The sequence below is a fragment of the Procambarus clarkii genome, chromosome 48, assembly GCF_040958095.1.
Source record: "Procambarus clarkii isolate CNS0578487 chromosome 48, FALCON_Pclarkii_2.0, whole genome shotgun sequence".
NCBI classification, from domain to species: Eukaryota; Metazoa; Arthropoda; class Malacostraca; order Decapoda; family Cambaridae; genus Procambarus; species Procambarus clarkii.
This window is the reverse complement of record NC_091197.1, coordinates 11,046,396-11,073,478: the sequence shown is the minus strand read 5'-3', so window position 1 is coordinate 11,073,478 and position 27,083 is coordinate 11,046,396. Positions and strand designations below refer to the sequence as shown.

General features: G+C 47.1%; 2 protein-coding genes across 3 annotated transcripts in view; one reads left to right on the top strand and one right to left on the bottom strand.

Annotated features, from left to right (window-relative positions):
* Positions 1–27,083, bottom strand: part of LOC123764773 (multiple epidermal growth factor-like domains protein 6) — a 377,392-nt gene that overhangs the window by 260,849 nt on the left and 89,460 nt on the right. The gene's annotated exons all lie outside the window — the stretch shown is intronic.
* Positions 1–27,083, top strand: part of LOC123764774 (uncharacterized) — a 131,646-nt gene that overhangs the window by 85,742 nt on the left and 18,821 nt on the right. For both annotated transcript variants that reach the window (XM_045752893.2, XM_045752892.2), the window contains exons 3-9: positions 20,302–20,597; positions 22,400–22,687; positions 23,662–23,823; positions 24,622–24,774; positions 25,184–25,399; positions 26,181–26,357; positions 26,478–26,678. In XM_045752893.2, the coding sequence (XP_045608849.2) occupies positions 20,302–20,597; positions 22,400–22,687; positions 23,662–23,823; positions 24,622–24,774; positions 25,184–25,399; positions 26,181–26,357; positions 26,478–26,678 (1,493 nt within the window). The remainder of the gene's footprint in view (positions 1–20,301; positions 20,598–22,399; positions 22,688–23,661; positions 23,824–24,621; positions 24,775–25,183; positions 25,400–26,180; positions 26,358–26,477; positions 26,679–27,083) is intronic.

The window sequence follows — 27,083 nt, the reverse complement described above, 5'->3', positions numbered from 1 at the left end:
GTAGAACTCCAGGTTGCTATCCTGATACCATGTCGTGGTGTAGTGGCTAAAGCGTGTGCGTGGGAACACCCACGCACAGGTTCGATCCCTCATCACGGCTCCTACGGAATTTCTAACAAAAAAAAAAAGGCAACAGGCTGGCGACGAATCAACACATTCACTTATTCAAAGCTCTTGTCAAGGAATTGGTACTTAATTATAGAATGCTCGTATTGTTTAGTTACTTTAGTTCATTTATTATGCACCCCATACCCCCATCTTGTGGGCGGTATTGATACGTATTTCTTTCAAGCAATATTTAAACTATTGGTATAGGGTTTAAGGCCTATCAGCCTCTGAAGGGTTGTTAAACTCACCACAACTGCCTACTGACCAGCCAGTAAGTTGACTGTAGTCCTGTACATAGTCCAGACCAGAGTATTGATTGACTGATGAAGATTAAGCCCCCTAAAAGGTGGCACGGGCATGAATAGCCCGTAAGTGGTGGCCCTTTTGAGCCATCTGTGGAGATCTGTGGAGGTGCGACTGCACCCTGCGTGACGGGAGATGTCTCCCGTCGCACCACAAGAGGCGGCACGGGCATGAATAGCCCCGGAATATCATATACATAGACACTGAAAGAACGTGGACACTGACAGCTGGAGACATCAACTGGAAGAAAGTGATGATCCCGCTCGAACACGGGCAACACGGGCAGCCCCTCGCCCGTATTCACAACATACTCATTACACACGAATACTTTCCAATACACAAAACAAGTTTCATGTTTCATATTGTATCTTGATTTTGATTATTATATATATATATATCGTTAGAAATTATTAAACATTTTATTTTGTAATCGATTTTGTTCTTACTGTATTTTGTTTTTGTAATTTGTATTATTTTGAACAGTGTTTACAGCGGACTTAACAAGACTACAGTGCCACGGGGTATAGTATTGTGAGACTGTAACACACATTAAACGCCTTGGATTGAAGTAATCCATAAATAGGATTACAGTAATCCATAAATAGCATTACAGTAATCCATAAATAGCATTACAGTAATCCATAAATAGGATTACAGTAATCCATAAATAAGATTACAGTAATCTATAAATAGGCATATAACAAGGCGGGAGTGACTATAGCCGGTCTCTCAGGGTGCTTTAAAGGAAACTTGATCAACACCTCTTATTATACCTGATCAACCGGGCTGTGATTCACATTCACACGCAGTAATTAAGTCACCTACATTATATGCCACCGTTTCAAAGCACTCAGAAAGTACTATGTGGAAAAGAGATGAGAGAGACATCACGCAACACATACTGGAAAGTTGCCTTCCAACTATGAGCAATAACAGAAAAAGTTATTGGAGTGAAAAATGAAGAATAGAGTCAGCGAAGGGGAAGAGGTGCCATTCGCACAATCAGAGATCACTGTATGAATATCAGACCCCTGTGAAGAGTAGAGGGGCCATTCGCACAATCAGAGATCACTGTATGAATATCAGACCCCTGTGAAGTGTAGAGGGGCCATACACACAATCAGAGATCACTGTATGAATATCAGACCCCTGTGAAGAGTAGAGGGGCCATTCGCACAATCAGAGATCACTGTATGAATATCAGACCCCTGTGAAGTGTAGAGGGGCCATACACACAGTCAGAGATCACTGTATGAATATCAGACCCCTGTGAAGAGTAGAGGGGCCATTCGCACAATCAGAGATCACTGTATGAATATCAGACCCCTGTGAAGTGTAGAGGGGCCATACACACAATCAGAGATCACTGTATGAATATCAGACCCCTGTGAAGAGTAGAGGGGCCATACACACAATCAGAGATCACTGTATGAATATCAGAGGCCAACGGATCATCAACCTCCATGAGTGCTCCATTCATCATATAAAGGAAATAGTGACGGAATGTATGTTGAAGAGCATGATAAGGCAGGTGCTAGTGTGTATGTGGGTCTGCGGACCGATGCAAGCAACAGCCTGACAGATCAGGTTATCGATAGAAAAAACTGGCCCCCAGGCCGGGCTTGGGGGAGTAGAACAACTCTTGAAACCAACTACAAGTAAACGAGCCACCACCACCACAACACCATCACCACAACAACACCACCACAACACCCACACCACAACACCACCTCCACAACACCACCACCACAACACCACCTCCACAACACCATCACCACAACACCCACACCACAACACCACCACCACAACACCACCACCACAACAACACCACCACAACACCACCACAACACCATCACCACAACACCACCTCCACAACACCACCACCACAACACCACCACCACAACACCACCACCACAACACCACCACCACAACACCACCACAACACCACCGCAACACAATCACCACAACACCACCTCCACAACACCACCACCACAACACCAACACCACAACACCATCACCACAACACCAACACCACAACACCATCACCACAACACCACCTCCACAACACCACCACCACAACACCACCACCACAACACCACCACCACAACACCACCACCACAACACCACCACAACACCACCGCAACACAATCACCACAACACCACCTCCACAACACCACCACCACAACACCAACACCACAACACCATCACCACAACACCAACACCACAACACCATCACCACAACACCAACACCACAACACCACCTCCACAACACCAACACCACAACACCACCACCACAACACCATCACCACAACACCACCACCACAATACCATCACCACAACACCACCACCACAACACCCACACCACCACAACACTACCACAACAACACCACCACCACAACACCCACACCACCACAACACCACCACAACACCACCACCACAACACCACCACAACAACACCACCACAACAACACCACCACAACACCACCACCACAACACCACCACAATACAATCACCACAACAAGATAAGCGTATACAGGGGCGCCATCTGGAACCGCAGAATTAAGGTTCCAGAGACCCATGACCTGACACGCTCGCACGCGGACCATTACTTGAGCATATCGGGCTCCCAAGGGCGCTGCCCTCCGTTGGATCCTTCACAGATAACCCCCGCAGCAGGACGGGGGGCATGCGTCGGAGCGTCGTGATAATCACTGGAGATATGCGTCGTGCGTTGATCCTTCAGGACGAGGCTGCTACCGTTCTCTCCAATACATTGTTAACAAGTGTTACTTTGAACAAATCCACAAGGGCCGTGACGAGGATTCGAACCTACGTCCGAGAGCATCCCAGACGCTGTAAAGTGTTACTTTTCCCAGAGCTGAAGCTCTTCTGAGACGTCCTTAAGGTACATTAAAGAGGTGCAGGTGAAGGGAAAAGGGCAAGAAATGAGAAATATTGTATAGCAGAGGGAGGGAGCCGGTCGGCCGAGCGGACAGCACGCTGGACTTGTGATCCTGTGGTCCTGGGTTCGATCCCAGGCGCCGGCGAGAAACAATGGGCAGAGTTTCTTTCACCCTATGCCCCCTGTTACCTAGCAGTAAAATAGGTACCTGGGTGTTAGTCAGCTGTCACGGGCTGCTTCCTGGGGAGTGGAGGCCTGGTCGAGAACCGGGCCGCGGGGACACTAAAAAGCCCCGAAATCATCTCAAGATAACCTCAAGATAGCATAAGAGGCGGAGTGGGTTTGAGCAGTACGAGGAAAGTACTCTCGATAAACTATTGAGTCAAAACACAAACTAAATTTCAGGCAAAGGGACAAAGAGTAATGGAAATATGAACACACAGTATCAGGCGGCGGCAGGCCATACATCATCCCAGCGTCTGCCCTGGTCAGATCCTTCGCTCACATCCCCGTCTCTAAATCAATTTCCTGGTTCCCCTGGCCAGGGGCGCCAGGGTCCCCCTCCCTCACCCGTCCACCAGGCCAGGGCCTCAGGTGGAATAATACCAGGGAGAAATATTTAACGTATTATGGAGGCGTGTTCGCGCGTGACCCCCTCGGCAGATTGAGGTCAGGATAACCTGCGTGCGGTGTTGAGTGTGAGGTGAGTGAGAGGGAAGTGAGTGAGTGAGGCAGCAACACCAGGGCGCCGGCTGGAAGACTGTCACGACCCTACAGAACGCCACAGTAGTCAGGTGGGAATATGAAGGAATATGACACCTGAAGGAATATGACACCTGAAGGAATATGACACCTGAAGGAATATGACACCTGAAGAAATATGACACCTGAAGAAATATGACACCTGAAGAAATATGACACCTGAAGAAATATGACACCTGAAGAAATATGCCACATGAAGGAATGTGACATTTGATATTTTTTTGGTGCCGGTAAGGGTAAAAAGTATTTCAATCTACCTTGTCCATTAAAAATAGTTGCAAGTGACTGTGTACTGTGTCACAGGGGGGGTAAGCCCTGGTAATGGAGGCTCGAACTTTGGTCGGGTTATAGAGTTCTGAAGGGATTTATGGCTTGGGTACGATTCAAACATTCTTTCACATGCATATAAGTTGAAATACACGCCAGGAACCTTACAAACCCCTCACAGCTCCCTGAAAGAGAGATCAAGGACAGCTTAATTACCAAACCCACAAATGATCTTCCAGAAGGTATAGACTCATTCCTCTCAATGTTTGCTGATGATGCTAAAATTCTGAGAAGGATTAAGACAAAGGAGGACAGCAAGAGGCTACAGGATGGCCTAGACAGACTGAGGGAATGGTCCAACAAATGACTACTAGAGTTTAACTCAAGCAAGGGCAAAGTGATGAAGACATGCATTGGGAGCAGGAGGCCAAACACAAGGTACCAGCTGGGAGAGAAAATCCGGGACCAAAGAGCCAGGGTCCAGATTCATGAAGGCACTTACGCAAGTACTTACGAACGTGTACATCTTTCCTCAATCTTTGACGGCTTTGGTTACATTTATTAAACAGTTTACGAGCATGAAAACTTGCCAATCAACGGTTGTTATTGTTATAAACAGCCTCCTGGTGCTTCGGAGCTCATTAACTGTTTAATAATTGTAAACAAAGCCGCCAAAGATTGAGAAAAGATGTACAGGTTCCTAAGTGCTTTCGTGAATCTGGCCCCAGAGCTCAACCCCCGCAAGCGCAACTAGGTGAGTATAAGCAGGTGAGAAGACAGTGTCATCAAGGCGGAAGAGCCCGCTTGCTATCACTCTATATTTCCTATTTCTAAACTATTTCCTTCACCTGTCGGTCGGGGAGCCGGTCGGCCGAGCGAACAGCACGCTGGACTTGTGATCCTGTGGTCCTGGGTTCGATCCCAGGCGCCGGCGAGAAACAATGGGCAGAGTTTCTTTCACCCTATGTCCCCTGTTACCTAGCAGTAAAATAGGTACCTGGGTGTTAGTCAGCTGTCACGGGCTGCTTCCTGGGGGTGGAGGCCTGGTCGAGGACCGGGCCGCGGGGACACTAAAGCCCCGAAATCATCTCAAGATAACCTGTACCTTCCTATCTTCTTCCCCTTTCCGCTCAAAAAATAACAAAAAACAAGATGGTGTTGGCGAGGAGGGGGGTGGGGGGGGGGAGTGAGGAAGGGGGGAAGGGGTGAGAGAGTAGGAGGAGGAGGAGGGGGAAGAGGAAGGATGGTGGAGGGAAGGGGAGGAAGGAGTAGAGAGGTAACGGGGTCTGGGCCAGGACTTTCCCTTTCTTTTGGGGGAGGATGTGGGGAAGGGCGTGGGGGGGGGGGGGGGGTGGTAGGGGGTTGGGGGGGGGGTGGTAGGGGGTGGGGGGGGAGAGCCCCCTGCTGTCGTCTCCAGCCTCCTGGTTATACTATATACACACCTGTGTATATATATACACACACCTGTGTATATATATACACACACCTGTGTATATATATACACATCTGTGTATATATATACACACACCTGTGTATATATATATATACACACACCTGTATATATATATATATATATATATATATATATATATATATATATATATATATATATATATATATATATATATATATATATATATATATATATACACACCTGTGTGTATATATACACACCTGTGTGAATTAGAATGTTATTATCACGATGTATGTTCTTTACGTGCATCTATGTGTACGTGTATTTATATATACAGACAGACACAAGCTCCTTTAATTGTAGTTGTGGAGGTTAAGCTCCTGGGCGCTGTCTCACCTGTCACTCGACTAGTGAACAGGTTCCCGAGCTGAACAAATCTACAAGGGCCGTGACGAGGGTTCGAACTCGAACGAACTCGGATCCTCTCGGACGTAGGTTCGAATCCTCGTCACGGCCCTTGTGGATTTGTTCATTTGATGCATCACACTATTGTGATTTCTGTGTGTAAGGTTCCCAAGCTTATTGGGTTCTGTCATATCAACACTAGAAGCTGTGAATGGGGGGTCTGCTTCCAGGATTTCACTGCTTTAACGCTTTTCCATTTCACTGCTCAGGAGTCAGATTCACGAAGCAGTTACGCAAGCACTTACGAACGTGTACATCTTTCCTCAATCTTTGACGGCTTTGGTTACATTTATTAAACAGTTTACGAGCATGAAAACGTCCCAATCAACTGTTGTTATTGTTATAAACAGCTTCCTGGTGCTTCGGAGCTCATTAACTGTTTAGTAATTGTAAACAAAGCTGCCAAAGATCGAGAAAAGATGTACAGGGTCGTAAGTGCTTGCGTAACTGCTTAGTGAATCTGGTTCCAGGTACTGAGAAGGTCTTTATAATTCTGTGTCATTTTCGGGAACAAAGTTTCCACCGATGTTCTTGTGTTTGTCTACAACCTCTACCGAAAAGTGTTTTTTCGTTGCCTTCTTGAGGTTATCTTGAGGTTATCTTGAGATGATTTCGGGGCTTTAGTGTCCCCGCGGCCCGGTCCTCGACCAGGCCTCTACCCCCAGGAAGCAGCCCGTGACAGCTGACTAACACCCAGGTACCTATTTTACTGCTAGGTAACAGGGGGCATAGGGTGAAAGAAACTCTGCCCATTATTTCTCGCCGGCGCCTGGGATCGAACCCAGGACCACAGGATCACAAGTCCAGCGTGCTGTCCGCTCGGCCGACCGGCTCCCGATTGTCGGCCTATTAGCATGTTGTGAAAACCTCTTCCCCATTCCTTCTCTCTCTTCCAATGCCGTGAGGTTTAATTTCTTAAGTCTTTCCTCGTATCTCATTCCTTTCACTTCTGGTACTATTTTTCGGGCATATTTCCGGACTGCCAACAACTTCGCTGTGCGTTTAACGCACAATCAAATTGATGCGTTAAACGCACATTAAAAAACTAATGTGCTATATATACTTTACAAGGCCGGGAATGACTCACCACTGAGATTTGTACAAAAAAAAAAGTTTTAATGTTAGGGATTTTTTCACGTGTCTCTGACGATATCCGTTTAATGCCGGGTCTGATAGACAGATTCGGTGTGATATGAACGTCAAGGTCTTCTCCTTTGTTCGATTCTGGCCTTCCTCTCCTGTTTTATTTCGAACGTTCGATCGTCTGTCCTCAGCATCCGGGGTTTTTACGTGTCACATGCTAGAGTCGGAAGTCTCTTATTGGATCATCTCTCTGAGAGAGATGATCCAGTAAGGTCAGAGTCGTTCTCTAGTTTCTTGCAGGTTTTTAACGCTTGTCTCATCATATCTTGGCTTCATTAGCAAACACTGAGAGGAGCGTCCATCTTCTATGAGAAGATCATTTACTGACGGTAGGATCTAGACCCGCCAAACACACACCGAAACTACGACGTTGGTACAACGTTCGAACAAGTTTTAACACCTCCTAACCAGTTATAACAACCAATATAGCAAGTTGTAACAACGTTCTAATACGGCATAAACATGTTAAGCCAAGATGTAGCAACTTTATTACAAGTTGTAACAAGCGGAAAATAGAGACAGTTACGGTTTGTGTTTCCAGGGGATATAGATTTGGATCTTGTACTGACCCCCTATGGGTCCCTGCTGGTAATATGTCGTCCCCCCCCTCTCTCTCTCTCTCTCTCTCTTTCACACACCCACACACACACGCTATTCATGATCCAATTCATCACAAGAAAAGACTACTTCAGTGTGAACCAGTTTTTGTGCACAGGCGGTGATCAGTGCTCTCACAGGACCTGCCTGTGACACAGCGATACACAGCCTCCTCCTCCTCCAGTCCCACACGACCCCTGTGGCCTCAACAAGCAACCAACCACAGGTCCTGAGGGGGAGGGGGGGGCTCCCATTACCTGAACTAGTAACCACAAAGAATATGTATATGTTCCCCCTCTAATGACCGTAATCAGTGGCAACAATCCAATCCCTAGTGTGAGTGGCTCAGTGATCAAGAGAGTTTATGTGGCCTGATTGGAAGTGTTAAACGTTGTGTAGAAGGCGCAGTGGGACGGGGAAGGTGCAGTGGGACGGAAAAGGCGCAGTGGGACGGGGAAGGCCGCGTCTCTCCCTCACAAGGCTTCCCTGCCTCTCCCACCTTGATGTTATGCGTGAAGTGAGGCGTGACGGCTTTTTTTTGTTGTTATAAATGTGGCATACAGGAAGACTATGGTGCGTGACGCGGGAGTGTTGTAACTCCGGTGGTACGTGAGAGAGAAGGAGAGAGGGAGAGAGAGAGAGAGAGAGAGAGAGAGAGAGAGAGAGAGAGAGAGAGAGAGAGAGAGAGAGAGAGAGAGAGAGAGAGAGAGAGAGAGAGAGAGAGAGAGAATGGAGAAAGGAGGGGGGAAAGAGATGATGGATCATGCTAACACGTATCTCTCAGCATTAGCACTCCAGGTTGCAATTCTTTTTACCACGTCGTGGTACAGTTGACTAGAGCGCGTCTTGGAATACCCAGTGCATAGGTTCGAACCCTCATCACGGCCTCTGTGCATTAGTTCAATTGATATGTCATGTTATTATAATATCTGTGTGTATTAATAATAATAATAATCTTTATTGACAAGAATGTGTGTACAATGAACATATATTCATTGTCCCTACTATTGTAATGTACAATAGGAGGGACAAGAGTTACACATACCAGTGAAGCCAATATTACCCAAGGCGTTTCGAGCAATCTTTTTCCAGGCTGAAGAAAAGGACTGGGTGACCAGTGAAGGTTGATGGGGTGTACTGTGTTCTAGGGAGGTGTACACCCAACTGGGTGTACATCCAACTGGGTGTACACCCCCTAGTTGGGTGTACTGTTCGTTTTCAATAGTATTACTGACATGTGTTCTTGGTGCATCCTTTCTGCCTTCGCGTGTTGGGGAAGCGATCACATGTTGAAACCTGACCTAACCTATCCTAACCCAACCTAACCTAACCTAACCTAACCTATCCTAACCTGGCCTGACCTAACCTAACTTGTAATTGTTGTTCTCGGGGACAGGAAGCCTGTATCTAGGCCAACTGCTGACCTTCCTCAAGATGCAACTCACAGCCACAATTTAACTTTTAAAGACCTAGTTTACTACTAGGCAAACAGAGGAATGAGGTGACAGGAAACGTGCCCAACCGCTTATGTACTGCCCGGGGGATTGAACCCGGGTCCCTTCACTGTAAGTCGAGGACATAGACCACTGTGATACATGATGCTAACGTATCCTTAAGCCCTATGCTTCTGTCTTCAGCATACTTGTATATGCCAGCAGATCCTCAACAGTATTGAGGATCTGCCCCACCACCGCACCCCCTAGTGTAACTAACCCCCTTGCCTCTAGTCCCACCACCCCACCCCCTAGTGTAACCCCCCCTGCCTCTAGCCCCACCACCCCACCCCCTAGTGTAACCCCCTTGCCTCAAACCCCACCACCCCACCCCCTAGTGTAACCCCCTTGCCTCAAACCCCACCACCGCACCCCCTAGTGTAACCCCCTGCCCCTAACCCCCACCAACGCACCAGTCTCTTCCCCAGCCACTCAAACCCCTATCATTTCCATCTCAAATGTCGCCATTGTGTGTGTTGGGAAGACTGCACCCCGCTCCGCCTGGCCAAAGGTCTGGGACAGCTGGTGCTTGAGGCAGGACGAGTCCACCTGGCCCAGCTGGAGATGGGGCAGGCAGGCAGGTTGGCGGGAAAACCTGAGTAAGCTAAACATCTCTGTGTTAAAATGTTAAATGAGAATATGTATGAAGTTGGACAGCGTGTACTTGTCAAGACACAAGCAGACAAGGAGGACCTGCAGGCAAGACCAGCAGACAAGGAGGACCTGCAGGCAAGACCAGCAGACAAGGAGGACCTGCAGGCAAGACCAGCAGACAAGCAGGACCTGCAGACAAGACCAGCAGACAAGCAGGACCTGCAGACAAGACCAGCAGACAAGCAGGACCTGCAGGCAAGACCAGCAGACAAGGAGGACCTGCAGGCAAGACCAGCAGACAAGGAGGACCTGCAGGCAAGACCAGCAGACAAGGAGGACCTGCAGGCAAGACCAGCAGACAAGCAGGACCTGCAGACAAGACCAGCAGACAAGCAGGACCTGCAGGCAAGACCAGCAGACAAGGAGGACCTGCAGGCAAGACAAGCAGACAAGGAGGACCTGCAGGCAAGACAAGCAGACAAGGAGGACCTGCAGGCAAGACCAGCAGACAAGGAGGACCTGCAGGCAAGACCAGCAGACAAGGAGGACCTGCAGGCAAGACCAGCAGACAAGGTGGACCTGCAGGCAAGACCAGCAGACAAGGAGGACCTGCAGGCACGACACAAGCAGACAAGGAGGACCTGCAGACACGACACAAGCAGACAAGGAGGACCTGCAGACACGACACAAGCAGACAAGGAGGACCTGCAGACACGACACAAGCAGACAAGCAGGACCTGCAGGCAAGACCAGCAGACAAGCAGGACCTGCAGGCAAGACCAGCAGACAAGGTGGACCTGCAGGCAAGACCAGCAGACAAGGTGGATTTGCAGGCAAGACCAGCAGACAAGGAGGACCTGCAGACACGACACAAGCAGACAAGGCAGCCTTGACATTCCCGGCATCATCACCGCTACTCACATAAACTCAGAATAAAACAGAGATGAAATTTTAAAGAGAGAAATTAGCATCGTTTCCATCCCCTATGTCTTTAATAACTAATTAATTTATTTCTTATCATTACTGCTAAAATAATTGTGATCTTGTTTAGTCTGTCCGTTGTCGTATATGTGTTCTTAACTCACAGGATTTACGTAAGAGTTTGGTAAATCAGGCGTTAGTTCCTGGGCTCCGCCTTCCAGCCTTCGGTCATCTAATTCATATCTATTTTAAAAACTATGGGTGGAGTTACCCCTAAGTATTTTCCCATATAGTTCGTCGATAGGTGCGAATATCCAATCCACTGGAAATATTCCCCTGAGTATTTTGCATGTCTGTGTCATGTCCCCTCACTTTCTTAGGCGTCATTAAGTTTAGAGCGTCCTTCTGAAGACTGGAACTGGCCTTGGCGCAAATCACTGTGCTTTCTTGTTTGTTTTTGTGCTTTTGAGGTAAGGGGAAGAGGCACCTCCATGAATGTGTCGCATACACTGTCACTGTTCGTGTGTGTGTGTGTGTGTGTGTGCGTGTGTGTGGGTGTGTGTGTGTGTGTGTGTGTGTGTGGGTGTGTGTGTGTGTGTGTGTGTGTGTGTGTGTGTGTGTGTGTGTGTGTGTGTGTGTGTGTGTGTGTGTGTGGGTGTGTGTGTGGGTGTGTGTGTGTGTGTGTGTGTGTGGGTGTGTGTGTGTGTGTGTGTGTGTGTGTGTGTGTGTGTGTGTGTGTGTGTGTGTATGTGTGTGTGTGTGTGTGTGTGTGTGTGTGTGTGTGTGTGTGTGTGTGTGTGTGTGTGTGTGTGGGTGTGTGTGTGGGTGTGTGTGTGTGTGTGTGTGTGTGTGTGTGTGTGTGTGTGTGTGTGTGTGTGTGGGTGTGTGTGTGTGTGTGTGTGTGTGTGTGTGTGTGTGTGTGTGTGCGTGCGTGTGTGTGTGTGTGTGTGTGTGTGTGTGTGTGTGTGTGTGTGTGTGTGTGTGCATGCGTGTATGTGTGTGTGTGTGTGTGTGTGTGTGTGTGCGTGCGTGCGTGCGTGCATGTGTGTGTATATGCGTGCGTGCGTGCATGCGTGTGTGTGTGTGCATGTATGCGTATGTTTATTATGTGTTTATTAATTCTCACATCAGAGAGCATCAGACAACTCTTGACCCTTGAAGGATTCGAACCCGGCCAAGTCAGGGTCCCCCATACCCCTAGGCATGCCCAGTGCTGTTACCACCCAGCCAGCGACTGTACAGAACCAGTGGGAAGTGGTGAGGGCAACATGCACCCAACACCCCGACAGCACTCGTGGCAGTATTGGGCACAGATAGTTCATCAAACCACTTCAACATGTTATATCACCGCCTGAGGATCATCACCTCATGCCCATTTGAGGACGGGCTGGTGAGGATATATATATATATATATATATATATATATATATATATATATATATATATATATATATATATATATATATATATATATATATACATACACATACATACATATATCCTGGCCCTTGCACCACGACCCCCTGCCACCCCACTCCAGGGTGGGAGGTACTTACCATAACCCCCCACAGTGGCGAAGGGAAAGTTGTGACGTCTTCACAAGGTCGCCAAGATGCGTCTGTAAGACTGTCGTCTGGCAGCGGTTAGCGGGTCGTCGCCAACACTAAAGACATGTATTGTTAAGACCATTCTCAAGCCGATTGTCGATTGTCACAATCGACTTGAGACTGGTCCAGGACGGACCGAAACGTCGTCGTCGTCCCTTCACCTTCTAGTGTGTGGTCTGGTCAACTATCTTTAGCCACGTTATTGTGACTCCTCGCCTGCAAGACATGTGTACATTTGGCGTTAGTTTTCAATTAAACTTTAAAGAGAGATATCTATATACACTGAATGTTTCAATACCTTTAAACGTACGTAACAAAAAGAGTAATACCTAGTGTTCGAGTCACAGTCACAGCCCCGCTCCTGTGCCCAGGTAGGTCCACTACGGGCTCACCATAGCCCGTGCTACTTGCAACCTTTGGTTCCCAGTAGCTGAATCTTAAATAACAACACCATTAACCTAATTTTCATACATGTCTTTATGCTGACCTTTAGCAGTTATTAACAAGCCATCTCAGTAGTTAGCTAGTCCACTATCCCTGGAAACACAAACCGTAACTGTCTCTATTTTCCGCTTGTTACAACTTGTAATAAAGTTGTTACATCTTGGCTTAACGTGTTTATGACGTATTAGAACGTTGTTACAACTCGCTATATTGGTTGTTATAACTGGTTAGGAGGTGTTAAAACTCGTTCGAACGTTGTACCAACGTCGTAGTTTCGGTGTGTGTTTGGCGGGTAGTCTCTTCACTAGGGTCATGAAGTCCCACATGAGTCAGTCTTGACTCTCTCCATCGTCTAATAATAATAAAAACAAACTTGACCAATATGCTCGCCCTCCGAGGCAAGATTACAAAATTAACTACACAAGAGCTTACGGATTAGTAAATAATTTGAATACTGTACAAAAATAAAACAAAAACTGGCATTCTTTTATGCAAATTAATATTATAAATTATGAATATATGCATAATTTTACGTAATTTTATGTATAAGTATAAAACATCCGCAAAAAATATGTTCCCTTAATAAATATGAGGAAAAATGCAACTTGGAGAGAGATTGCAGAAGAATACAAAAAAGGAAATATGATTATGAAAGTAATGAAGCAGTTAGGAATGCACCAACGGTGACAACAAACCAGCGAAAAGAAACCACAGAGGTGACGTGAAGGCTAACCAATGCGGCCTTCAACATACAACAGAACATGCAGAAATACAAATAGAACAGAACATCATCCAAGAAATGGGAAAAAATTCGAAATACTTTTGCGTCTCCAAAGAGCCAATCCAGAACCTTTGCCTTAGCTTGTACGGCCACCAATGACGATACAAATGAATGAATAACTGGAAGAACAATACGACTCGATCTTTACAATGGTAAACATAGACTCGTGTGGTTTACAACAGTACAATGAACACAGTGAAAGCAGAACATTCTGAAAACATTCTCATCAAGTTCGCCCAAACAGGAACGCACACGTACGATAATACCACACACACAACGGACTTTAAACATGAAATTGCCACTACTTATATGCACGCAGCTAACCCTCGCCACATTCCTGGAATTTTATTGCTTATTAAGAAGAACAAAATACAAATATTCCACAGTATGTGGAGAAAAAGTGTGGAAGCATGCAGGGAGTTGGTGTAGTTAGATCCAGTGGTATGTTGAGTGGCAAACCCGTCACCAGGCTATGCTGGTCCATCCAGTGTTCGACTCCCAAAAAGCTCATTCATCATATATAAGCTACTACAATATAATTTATAGGCAGCTCGTTAATCGAGCTTCCAAATCCCCCTGTTAATGAATTCAAAACAGTTGGTTCCCCCTCTCTCGGTTGCCTCATCCTACTCACAAGCGGGACCAAAGAGCCAAAGCACAACCCCCGCAAGCACAACTAAGTGAGTACGAACTCTGATCTACAATACTTGGAGTGTCCAAGAAGGGCTGCTAGACACAGGACGAGCTTTTCCTGTTAGTGAAGATATGTTATCCAGCACGGGGGGGGGGGGGGGGGGAGGATGGATGAAGCCCGTTGTTGGGGTTACAACTACAACTTTCTAGTGTAGTTGTAACCCAGTCTTTAGGACCACCAACTAGAGGGGTCTTATGGGGGACCAGGTGTAGTGGTGCTCAAGGTCAGGTGGCTACAGTCTTGACGACACAAAGTGGTCTTCACTACCTGGAAGAGCGTGGTCTTGACAACCATGATGAGGGTAGTTTTGACAACCACACCGACTGTGCTTTTAGCAAGCAGGTAGTGTGTGGTCGTGGCAAAGAGGTAGAGTGTGATCGTGACAAAGAGGTAGAGTGTGGTCGTAACAAAGAGGTAGAGTGTGGTCGTGACAAGCAGGTAGAGTGTGGTCGTGACAAAGAGGTAGAGTGTGGTCGTAACAAAGAGGTAGAGTGTGGTCGTGACAAAGAGGTAGAGTGTGGTCGTGACAAAGAGGTAGAGTGTGGTCGTGACAAGCAGGTAGAGTGTGGTCGTGACAAAGAGGTAGAGTATGGTCGTGACAACTAGGTAGAGTGTGGTCGTGACAAAGAGGTAGTAGAGTGTGGTCGTTAAGACTAAATCTGTCGTTTAGCTTAACGACCAAAAAGATATCAGCAAATTACTGTTATGTTTCCTGGAGAACCATTGGGAGCTGGAATGTCGCTCCCACCAGCGTGCAGGTTGTCACTCACTTGTCACTCTCGTGCAAGACTCGTGCACTCACTCTCAAGTAGCTGTGTGCACCTTGTTCACGCTTTATCCCTAACAACCTCATAAATCTGGCAAAATAACAACAACAACTGTACTTGGTATTTATTGGTACTAGCTCGGGGCCTTCAAACTACTTGGGGGTGGACGGTAGAGCGACGGTCTCGCGTCATGCAGGTCGGCGTTCAATCCCCGACCGTCCAAGTGATTGGGCACTATTCCTTTCCCATCCCAAATCTTTATCCCTGACCCCCTTTCCAGTGCTATATAGTCGTAATGGCTTAGCCCTTTCCCCTGACAGATCAAAATTCGGGACCTTCGTGCCCCGATCCAATTCGGGATTGTGGATCGGATTGGAGTGGATTCGGGCGGATCCAAGGTTAAATTACTTTTAGCATGTCTTGGTCTATGGGTTAAGCCGTTATAAAGTATGCATCTGGGGTGAACTAAAGTATTCATCTGGGGTGAACCAAGATGCTGATTTGATCTCCGTCCTGCTCCAGTGATTGTCTCATTGGGAAACTACACAAGGAAATCCTATTATTGTGATGTCCTTTTCTACAGCTACTTTGTGATGTGTCTGAGAAAGCATGGATATAGGCACCAAGTGTGGTATTATGTTGCCTCGTGGCTCGTAGTGTTAGGTAACAGTGCCAGGTATGACAGTGCCACGCCTCTGGTCAGTTCTATTGGTAAAAAACTTCCCGAAAATGGTATTCCTCGTATGCAGGCGATGAGTCACAATAACGTGGCTAAAGTATGTTGACCAGACCACACACTAGAATGTGAAGGGACGACGACGTTTCGGTCCGTCCTGGACCATTCTCAAGTCGATGGTCAGTATTCCTCTTATGCTAACAGCACCAGTATTGGGCTTTGTGGCCCACGGCGTCCGGCCTTATTGGCAAAAAAGTACCAGGAGTAGTACTTTTCTGCCTCATGGCAAGTCTGGCAGTTTAAGGTGGTCAAGGATGACTGCAGCCCCCTCACAGCACCTTAGCAAAATGGCACTGTTGCCTCGGTGACTGCTGGAAGCTGACGCCGGGCTCAAGCCATGGCCACCGTGATGCGCCTTCCTGCTCCGTGGCGCAGAGGTCACGCCTAAACGTGACCGTAGACCATAGTGGGCGGACAAGGAATATACGCAAATCATTTCTTCAGTCGTGCCGGAGATTATCAGTAATACGTCTCTATCTCTTTAGCCCATTACTAACTGAAGAGGCGTGAGCAATTAATGCATGTACCCGCGGTAGTGGGAGGAGCCGGTGGAGGCAGAGGCAGACTTCTCTGTGGTGAGGCAATTGATGGGAAAGTGGATAATGTTGAGGGTGTCAAGAGAAACAATGGAGGAGAAGATGTAGCGTGAGCCACGCTCGTGTTGGCAATATTGTGGCATTAGAAGATGCAATAATACTGAGAGTTGAAGAGACTCTAGACCATAATGTAATTAGCATTAATTACACGTAATTAGCTGTTGCATCATTAGACGTAAAAGAGAAGCGGTACAAGCAACAGCAGTGATGGAAGGTCTTGGAATTGGAATTATACCAACAGTTCTAGATATAGTTGGTATAGTAGCAATGATTACGGCTGCAACATAGTGCAAGATGTGATGTTGGGTGTAAGCAGCAAAAATTCGGGATATGCTCATGTTAGGAGAAATGTTAGTCAAGTATGCGGATTAATGAAGGTGAGGCAGCGAGTGTGAGTATGACAGTACGGCAGCACAACTGTGTTAGCGGTGACAGCAGTAACGGCAGCAGCTGTATCAACAGTAACGGCAACAGCTGTATCAACAGTTTCAGCAGTAACGGCAGCAGCTGTATCAACAGTGACAGCAGTAACGGCAGCAGCTGTATCAACAGTGACAGCAGTAACGAGAGCAGCTGTATCAACAGTTTCAGCAGTAACGAGAGCAGCTGTATCAACAGTGACAGCAGTAACGAGAGCAGCTGTATCAACAGTGACAGCAGTAACGGCAGCAGCTGTATCAACAGTGACAGCAGTAACGGCAGCAGCTGTATCAACAGTGACAGCAGTAACGGCAGCAGCTGTATCAACAGTGACAGCAGTAACGAGAGCAGCTGTATCAACAGTGACAGCAGTAACGAGAGCAGCTGTATCAACAGTGACAGCAGTAACGAGAGCAGCTGTATCAACAGTGACAGCAGTAACGAGAGCAGCTGTATCAACAGTGACAGCAGTAACGAGAGCAGCTGTATCAACAGTGACAGCAATAACGAGAGCTCTATTAGCAGTAGAGGGAGTAACAATGGTATACGAAGTCCCCCCCCCCCTGCAATTATATCCGAGATAACAAGCTGATTAATGCCCACGACAATACCCTTCATGTTTCCTTCTCTAGACTATGAGAAGGAGACGAATTATTGGTTAGCGAAAGATAACGCAGCTTCCTTTACTTTATAATGCAGCTGCAAATACAAAACACACACACACACACACACACACACACACACACACACACACACACACACACACACATACACACACACACACACACACACACACTACGGGGGGCCTACGGGGGCCGGTGGCTGAGTGGACAGCACGCTGGAAGCGTGGTGGTCCCAGGTTCGATCCCGGGCGCCGGCGAGAAACAATGGGCAGAGTTTCTTTCACCCTAATGCCCCTTGTTACCTAGCTGTAAATAGGTACCTAGGAGTTAGACAGCTGCTACGGGCTGTTTCCTGGGGATGTGTGTATGTGTGTGTGGGTGTGTGTTAGAGAAAAATATATGAAGTAGATATAATAAAGGAAAATAGATTGGTTAGAAAGGTGGGGTCCAAGAGCTAATAGCTCGATTCTACAGATACAAATAGTAAATACACTCACGCCACAGAGGCGCTCGTGTTAGTATGAAGACGTGACATGTGAAGAGGGAAGGGAACTATCAGGGGAAAGCGCCAAGCCATTACGACTGTATTGCACTAGGAAGCGGTCAGGATAAGGATTTGGGATAGGACGGGGGGAAGGAATGGTGCCCAACCACTTAGATGGTCGGGGGATTGAACGCCGACCTGCATGAAGCGGGACCGTCGCTCTACCGTCCAGCCCAAGTGGTTGGACATGTGAAGAGTGAACCAGAGCCCTTATACAGTCATGATAACAACAATGTCACAGCTTCAGTACTCAACACGACTGTTTAATTACCTGTGTTTGTATCACTGAATATGACAGAAAGGTTGAGAGCAAACATTTCACCACAAATCAATTCTCTATTTCTTATATTATTCTTCACTTGAGAAGGAAATTGAAAAATTAACTCTCCAAATTTCATTTTACAATTTAATTATGGCCTGACGCTAAGAAATGCGTTTCGTTGGCCCAGTAGAAGTTGATACAATTTAGTAGAACTCTTGTTAATGATACAATTTAGATTGATTGATTGATGGACATTAAGCCACCCAAAAAGTGGCACGGGCATGAATAGCCCGTAAGTGGAGGCCCTTTTGAGCCATTACCAGTATCAATAGATGATACTGGAGATCTGTGGAGGTGCGACTGCACCCTGCGTGACGGGAGATGTCTCCCGTGTACAATTTAGATTGATTGATTGATGAAGATTTAGCCACCCAAGAGGTGGCACGGGTGTGAATAGCCCGTAATTACAATTTAGTTGGAGCAGTTGAATATATAACGGAGAGTGAGGTGAAGTGGCACGTAAGCCAACAGATCCACAGCAGTTTACCAGTCTCCTGTGTTACAGTGATGGCCGGGACGCCATATTGGGTGTTTCGTCTCGGTCTCTAAGATGGCAGAGTGTAACCCAGTGTCGGGTGGCTGGGTGTGTTTGATGTGTGGCGCCTCACCAGTGGCCAACCTTCTATTGTCGTTGTACCTGTCGATTATTTCAGTGTTGACAGGATATCTCTTGTGATGACGTGGTTGTGTGTCGAGACCACACGTTCCTTGGTGGGGCCTTACTGATCGTGCATTGTCACACGCCTTGAGAGATGTTGTTGTTTAATGTCTATATGTACTGAGATCGTCAGTTCTGACAGTCACCGGGGCAGGCATTTGAAGGCAAAGACAACATTCATCTCTTTCAAGGGGTTGTATTTCATGAGCAAGTTGGCATTCTTCTTGGTCTATATTATTAATTCAGTCTTCAAAGTTAGACTGATGGATTCCTACTACTACTTCTAACCGGCGTCGGTTGGGTTCACATTTCTATCAATAGTGATGGGGTGACTGAAGAACGGTCGGGTTCTTCAGGACTCTCTCTTCCGTTGTGTGGGCCGTGGAGAAGTTACTGTAGAATATTTTAATTATCCAGACCGGTAGCGTGCTGTTGTCTGCCTTGTCTGAGGTTGCATACGGCGCCTCACCTTCCTTTTGATGATCTCTTCAGCATATCCATTAGTGTATCTGTTATTGACTAGGACCTGGCTGCCTTGCTACACCGAACACATCAAGCATAGATGGTTGTGATACTTATGTATCATTATTATACTAGCTACAAGTGTGTGTGTATATATGGTGGAGGGTCGAGCAGCATGGGTCTGGTGGGAGGAAGACCAGGAACTATCCTGGCGGAGGTGAAGGTCGACTGGTGTATAGCTTCTGACCCAGGTATAGTCCTGCCTCTGACCTGCTCCTGCCTCTGGGAAGGATGAAGCACTTTAGCTATTTCCACTTTCAAATGAGGTTTCATTGCATTTATGGTCATGAAGAAACGACATGACTGCTACCTTAAAATCCTTTTCACGTAGTATGTCCATACACACACTAAACATTCACACACATATACATGCATACTTATACATTAACACACACACACACATACGCGCGCTCATGGAGACTTTTATCATCAAAATCCCTTTTAATACAATTAAGGATTATCCACAGATGGTCCTAAAATAACTGCAGAATAACAGTTTGAAACTGCTTAATATAATGTTACATATGTAATGATACATATGCATTATGCATATGGCCGGAGGAGTATATTCACCTCTACTGCTCAAAGAATTCAATATCGTGTTCTTATCTTCGGCAGAAAGTGAGGACGCTTCAACATCACTACCCGAGGGAGCAGCGCCCCAGCTCCTGCAGGAGGCGCAGCAGGGCCGCCCCATCACCTCCACCGACGACCCGGCGGCCCAGCTCCCAGCACTCGTCGCCGCCTTGGAGGCTGCGCCCAGTCTGGTCATCCACAAGTGTTGTCCCGAGAGCGAGGTGTTCGACCACGCCACCAAGGGCTGCCAGCCTGGCCAGGACCTCACCTTCAGTGTTCCCATCTTCACCGTCGATTATTACGGCATGTACATGGAGTCCAACCTCACGCGGGATCAGGTCAGTGTGCGTGTGTGTGTGTGTGTGTGTGTGTGTGTGTGTGTGTGTGTGTGTGTGTGTGTGTGTGTGTGTGTGTGTGTGTACTCACCTAATTGTGCTTTGTGCTTTGAGAGGCGGGACCAAAGAGTCAAAGCTCTTTGGTCCGGCCTCTCAACCGTCAATCAACAGGTGTACAGGTTCCTGATGCTATTGGGCTCTATCATATCTACACTTGAAACTATGTATGGAGTCAGCCTCCACCACATCACTGCCTAATGCATTCCATTTGTCAACCACTGACACTAAAAAAGTTCTTTCTAATATATATGTGTGTGTGTGTGTGTGTGTGTACTTGCGGGGGTTGAGCTCTGGCTCTTTGGTCCCGCCTCTCAACTGTCAATCAACTGGTGTACAGATTCTGAAGCCTACTGGGCTCTATCAAATCTACATTTGAAACTGTGTATGGAGTCAGCCTCCACCACATCACTGCCTAATGCATTCCATCTGTTAACTACTCTGGTATTGACAAAATTCTTTCTAATGTGTCTGTGCCTCATTTGGGTACTTGGTTTCCACCTGTTTCCGCTTGTTCGTGTTCCACCCCATGTTAAATAGTTTTTCTTTGTCCACCATGTCAATTTTCCTGAGAATTTTGCAGGTGGTGATCATGTCTCCCCTTACTCTTCTGTCTTCCAGGGACGTGAGGTTTCGCTCCCGTAGCCTTTCCTCGTAGCTCATACCTCTCGGTTCTGGGCCTAGTCTAGTGGCATACCTCTGAATCTTCTCTAACTTTGCCTTGTGTTTAACTAGGTATGGACTCCAGGCTGGAACTGCATACTCCAGGATTGGTCCGACATAAGTGGTAAACATAGTCCTGAACGATTCCTTACACAAGTTTCTAATGACAGTTCTTATGTTGGCCAATCTAGCATATGCTGCTGATGATATCCTTTTGATGTGGGCCTCTGGGGACAGGTTCGGTGTGATATGAACCCCCAGATCTTTCTCTCTATTTGACTCTTGCAAGATTTCACCTCCCAGATGATACCTTGTGTTCAGCCTCCTGCTCCCTTCGCCTAATTTCATTACTTTACACTTTCCTGAATTAAACTTTAGTAGCCATTTTCTAGACCATTCCTCCAGTTTGTCCTGTAATCTGTCTATCTTCACCTGTCTTGATTCTTCTCACAATTTTTGCATCATCAGCAAACATCAAGAAGAATGAGTCTATACTCTCTGGAAGGTCGTTTACATATATCAGAAACAGGATGGGTCCAAGTACAGAGCCCTGTGGGACTCCGCTGGTGACATCTCGCCATTAATATCTTCCCCCTCACAGTTACTCGCTGTTTCCTGTTGCTTAGATATTCCCTTATTCCCCTGGAACATCTTACCTTTTACTCCTGCCTGTTGCTCCAATCTTTGTAACAGCCTTGTATGGTGAACATTCCTCAACAACACTGTCACTTCACAATCTATAGCATTATTCACTAAGACGATCACTATATTCACTAAAACGATCACTAACACTATATTCACTAACACGATATTCACTATGACAATCACTATATACACTAACACAATCACTATATTCACTAACACGATCACTATATTCCCTAAAAACGATCACTGACACTATATTCACTAACACAATCCCTATATTCACTATCACTATATTTTAAAAAGCATCATTACTTGCTTTCACAACCGTTTGTGAAGCATCCGGAAAGACAATGTTGTAGGGAAGGCCTCGTGCAGCGAGGACCTTCCCGCAGGGTGACACCGCGGTGTAGAAAGTGCCTGACTCCCCGCCCCGCCACCAGGTGGAGCTGCAGACGGAGATGCTGGGGTGCGAGCGGTACCTGCTGGACGCCGTGCCGGAGAGAAAACCCGAGTTCGACTTCCGTGTCTTGGACACTGGCCAGTTGTGGGTTCCGGAATATGAGAGGTACTACGACCCGGCCGACTACTGCCTGGAGAACTTCGTGGCCAACGCCAGCGTGCGAGGCTCTCCGCACATCCAGGGCGCCATGGTGTGCATCCTGGAGACCGAGGTGGAGACCTTTGATCCCTCCAAAATCCCCGTCAGGAAGTGCTGCATGCATAATGAGGTTAGTTTAGTTGTCGTTCTCCAGTGGCCTTATAACCACGCAAAATTCACAAGCTCGACGATATATACATTTTATTCAGACTTGCAAAGAGTATGAAATATTAGTAGTGGTAGGCATCCATCAGTCTCAGGAGACTATGGAGTTGCGCTCTGGTTGTCGGTCTGGAGTGGCCTCACCAGGGCGCAAAGCCAGGGTAGGTTGATACGGAGGAGAAGCTGTTACCCAGGCAGCAGGTCCCCTCTCTTCACGGCGCTGAAAGTCTCCAATGGAAAGGAATACGCCAATACAGACTTACAGAATAATACAGTTCCACCGGAGCATCTACTAATAAATGTCCTATAAACTGAGATGGATTTGACCTCATACCTCGCGAGTCCTCCGCCATGTTTCCGCACCAGGCTAATGTAGTATCTGGGAGACACAATTGGTATGCATGGCACTTGTCCCTACTAATTACTTTGGCATGTATCATGAAATTACCTCTCCCCTTCCATGTCTCCGAGAGTATGAGTACCAGGGAGTCTGAATACCAGCCAGCCCCGCCTTTCTCAATTCCCTGAACGATGACCAACGTTCCGTCACCTTGGCCTTGCCGTGGTGACTACTTGTAGGTGCCAAAATTAGCATCTTAACAGCCTTCCGACACGACTGACCTTCCTAATATGTGACGCTCTTAAGCTGTAGTGACCGTTCCTGGTTGCTTAAGGCACTGCAAGCTGACATTCTCAGGAAGACTGGCTCTAATAGGCAGTGATCCACATTCTAAGGAATGTGGATCACTGTGAATGTGTTTTTTTTTTTTACAGCCGTTTTCTCAAAACATCACTTTAGACAGTTCTGAAAACTAGTGACATCCAGTGACGACTTCGCAACAAATTTCCGGTGAAGACAACACTTTAGAGAGGAATGCTGCTGGAGTGTAGTCATGTAACTGTTAATGAGGTCGTGCCTCAACTGTTCCCTCCCTCCACCAGGTGTACGACACCGCCATCAGCTGTACCCTGCGGGCCAACCTGACGGAGACGCCCTGGCTGGTGCCCCTCAGGCCGGCAGAGGAGCCATCAGGAACTGTCCAGCTCATTGACGTCCGCCAGCTGCCATACTCCGACACTCACGAGCTGGTACCAAGCTTCCAGGTCAGTACAGAGAGGCGGAAGTGGAACGTCTTAGATTCCAAAGTCTGGGACCAGATTCACGAAGGCATTTACGAACCTGTACATCTTTTCTCAATCTTTGGCGGCTGTATTTCCACTTATTAAACAGTTAATGAGCTCCGAAGCACCAGGAGGCTGTTTATAACAATAACAACAGTTGAATGGGAAGTTTTCATGCTCGTAAACTGTTTAATAAATGTAACCAAAGCCGTCAAAGATTGAGGAAAGATGTACACGTTCGTAAGTGTTTGCGTAAGTGCTTTCGTGAATCTGGCCCCTGGAGTTTAGTCCTGAACGGTGTTGAAGACTAGGATATATCTATATACTTGCTGGTTGGTCAGTTAGCTAGTGTCTTACTGCCTTAATAATAATCCTACAGAGATTGATAGGCTTTATAGGCCTTTAAACTGAACGTAAATACCTACACGAATCACGAACCACTACAGCCAGGATTCGTCAAGCATGTACGTGTCCACTTACGAAACCTTGTACATCTTTCCTGGATCATGACCACTTGGTATTACAGCCTGCGAGCTTCGAAACTTCACAACCCAAGGTTATTAATGTTATAGACAAAATAGTATAACGTTTCGAAGGTCACAAACTGTTTTAATAAATTCAAACAAAGCCACCATGATTGAGGAAGGTTCAGGTTTCGTAAGGACACGCAACTGCTTGATGAATGCGACCGGGCGAGAGAGAGCAGAGCGCATAAGAGGTACTAAGGTACAGAGGTACTAAGCCTCCGTGACCACTCTCCCACATGTGTGTGTGACGCAGACGTGCGTAGGCGAGCAGATGGGCTGGCAGGTGGACACCTTCCACGTCGAGGAGGAGACTGGAGGACTCTTCGTGCCCCTCCTCGACCGTGTCATCCCTGACAACCAGTACTGCATCGAGGACTTTCACACCAACGGCACTCTTGTACCTACGGTGAGTTGTGTGTGTGTGTGTGTGTGTGTGTGTGTGTGTGTGTGTGTGTGAGTGAGTGAGTGAGTGAGTGAGTGAGTGAGTGAGTGAGTGAGTGAGTGAGTGAGAGAGTGAGAGAGTGAGAGAGTGAGAGAGAGAGTGAGAGAGTGAGAGAGTGAGAGAGTGAGAGAGTGAGAGAGAGAGAGAGAGAGAGAGAGAGAGAGAGAGAGAGAGAGAGAGAGAGAGAGAGAGAGAGAGAGAGAGAGAGAGAGAGAGAGAGAGAGAGAGAGAGAGAGAGAGAGAGATTAAAGAAAAGGTGAGCAGAAAATTAAAAAGTATCAAAAGAAATATACAAGTAACTGTCAAAAATCTCCAGAACTGTCAAGTTGGAAAGCCGATAAAGACATCGTGCACTGTCCACTCCCTCCTGCAGGCATACGTGTGTGTGAGCGAGGCGGAGAAGCAACACCTCCAACGGCTCCAAACCCCAGGCTGCCAGAGCGAGTCGTGCGTACCCAAGTGCTGCCAGTTCGGGGAGATCATCGACGCCACCTCCAACAACTGCGTGTCGGCCAGAGAGTACCTCTTCCACCCCACCGTCTGGAGAGACAACGAGTCACACCCAGCGGGCAGTCTCCACGGGCCTGGGGTGGGTACACCCAGACCTGGGGTCCATCGGGGGAGGTGTTGTGTCTGGTGTTGTGTTAGGTATTGTTGCATAGACAAGAGCGGCCAGAAACAGCGCATCAGGAGTGGATATAAGAACACTGACGCAAGGTCATAGGACCAGGAGCTGAGGTGCTCTAGAGGGGAAGCATTACCATGGATGGACGTGAATTCAGGGCTGGATGTATAGGTTTTCTTTCACCTGATCCTCGTATTCACTTAGCAGTGTATACGTTGATGGGAGTTAGGGGGGTTGCTGTTGGGTTGCATCTTGGGAAAGATCAGTCAGTGCCTAGAAGGATCTCGATGAGCCTTATAGGCTGACACCGGAAAGCCATGTATATGACCACCGTAGCGTTATGGGTAAGTGTTCCTTCAAGATATAACAAAATGTGCAGTGAACTACAAGTTGTAGGGTGACCAGTCAGTCCTAAACACAGACATACACCTGGTGGCTGAGGTATGCAGTGAGTTGCCATAATACTGTATGTAACGTAACCTTAGTCATCAGGTAGGTGATAATGAGGAATTATATAGATGGTCTTATATTTCTAGAGTAAAGTACAGTACTAGGTGAGTTAGCAGTACAAGGTTGGGTGCTCTGATAACGAAATTTGGTAATTCACTTTAATTTTAGCTATTCACTAAACAAAATTATTACAGCAACTCTCATCTAATTGAGTTGACAGTGCAAGGATTTGGACATAATCATTAGAGTGTATAAATTGAAGAGTAATGTGTGTGTGGGTCCGCGCCCCGGGCAGGTGCTTGGTGCGGACTATGGGTACGGGTTTCCCGCGTGTGAGGTGCAGCTGACCTACTCCAACGAGCACGTGCAGCTCCTTCACCACGGCTCACTCCGCTACGTCAGCAACAACACCGACGAGTGTGAGCCGCTGCAGGTCTTCGTCATACCCCGGGGCGAGTTCTGTGTCGATCAGGTATGTCAACTACCGTCCTCCTGGAGAAATATTCCCCCTCACTCACCATACGTTCCAATACCATTTTCGTGAAACCCTCCCTTGTGTTCTCTGGATAACACCGACAACCTCCACGGGCAGGTGCTGTACCCGACGGGGGAGGTGAAGCAGGGCGCCGGCTTCTGCTTCAGCGACAAGTGGGACCATCTGGGCAAGATGGAGAAGCATGAGGTGAATTACATCTACTCAGCGTTCCTGGCCATCTCTGACCTCTTCATCCTGGTGTCGTTCATAGTTTACCTCACAGTCCCAGACCAAAACAAGCGGGGACTCAACAAGAACGTGAGTCACATCATATTTCCTTCTTACGTCAAGTTGACGTGAACTTCATCCCATGTTTCTCCTAGACTAATCTACCGTGTACAGATAATAATAGTTGAACAGAGCACACACTAGAAAGTGAAGGGACGACGACGTTTCGGTCCGTCCTGGACCATTCTCAAGTCGATTGTCACAATCGACTTGAGAATGGTCCAGGACGGACCGAAACGTCGTCGTCCCTTCACCTTCTAGTGTGTGGTCTGGTCAACTTACTTCAGCCACGTTATTGTGACTCATCGTCTACAGATAATACTAATAATAATAATAATTATTACAATAATTTATATTTATATAAAATACATACATACATTTGAAACATGATACAGTAGAGTATTCATAGGTACACAATAGACTTAGTTTAGTTCA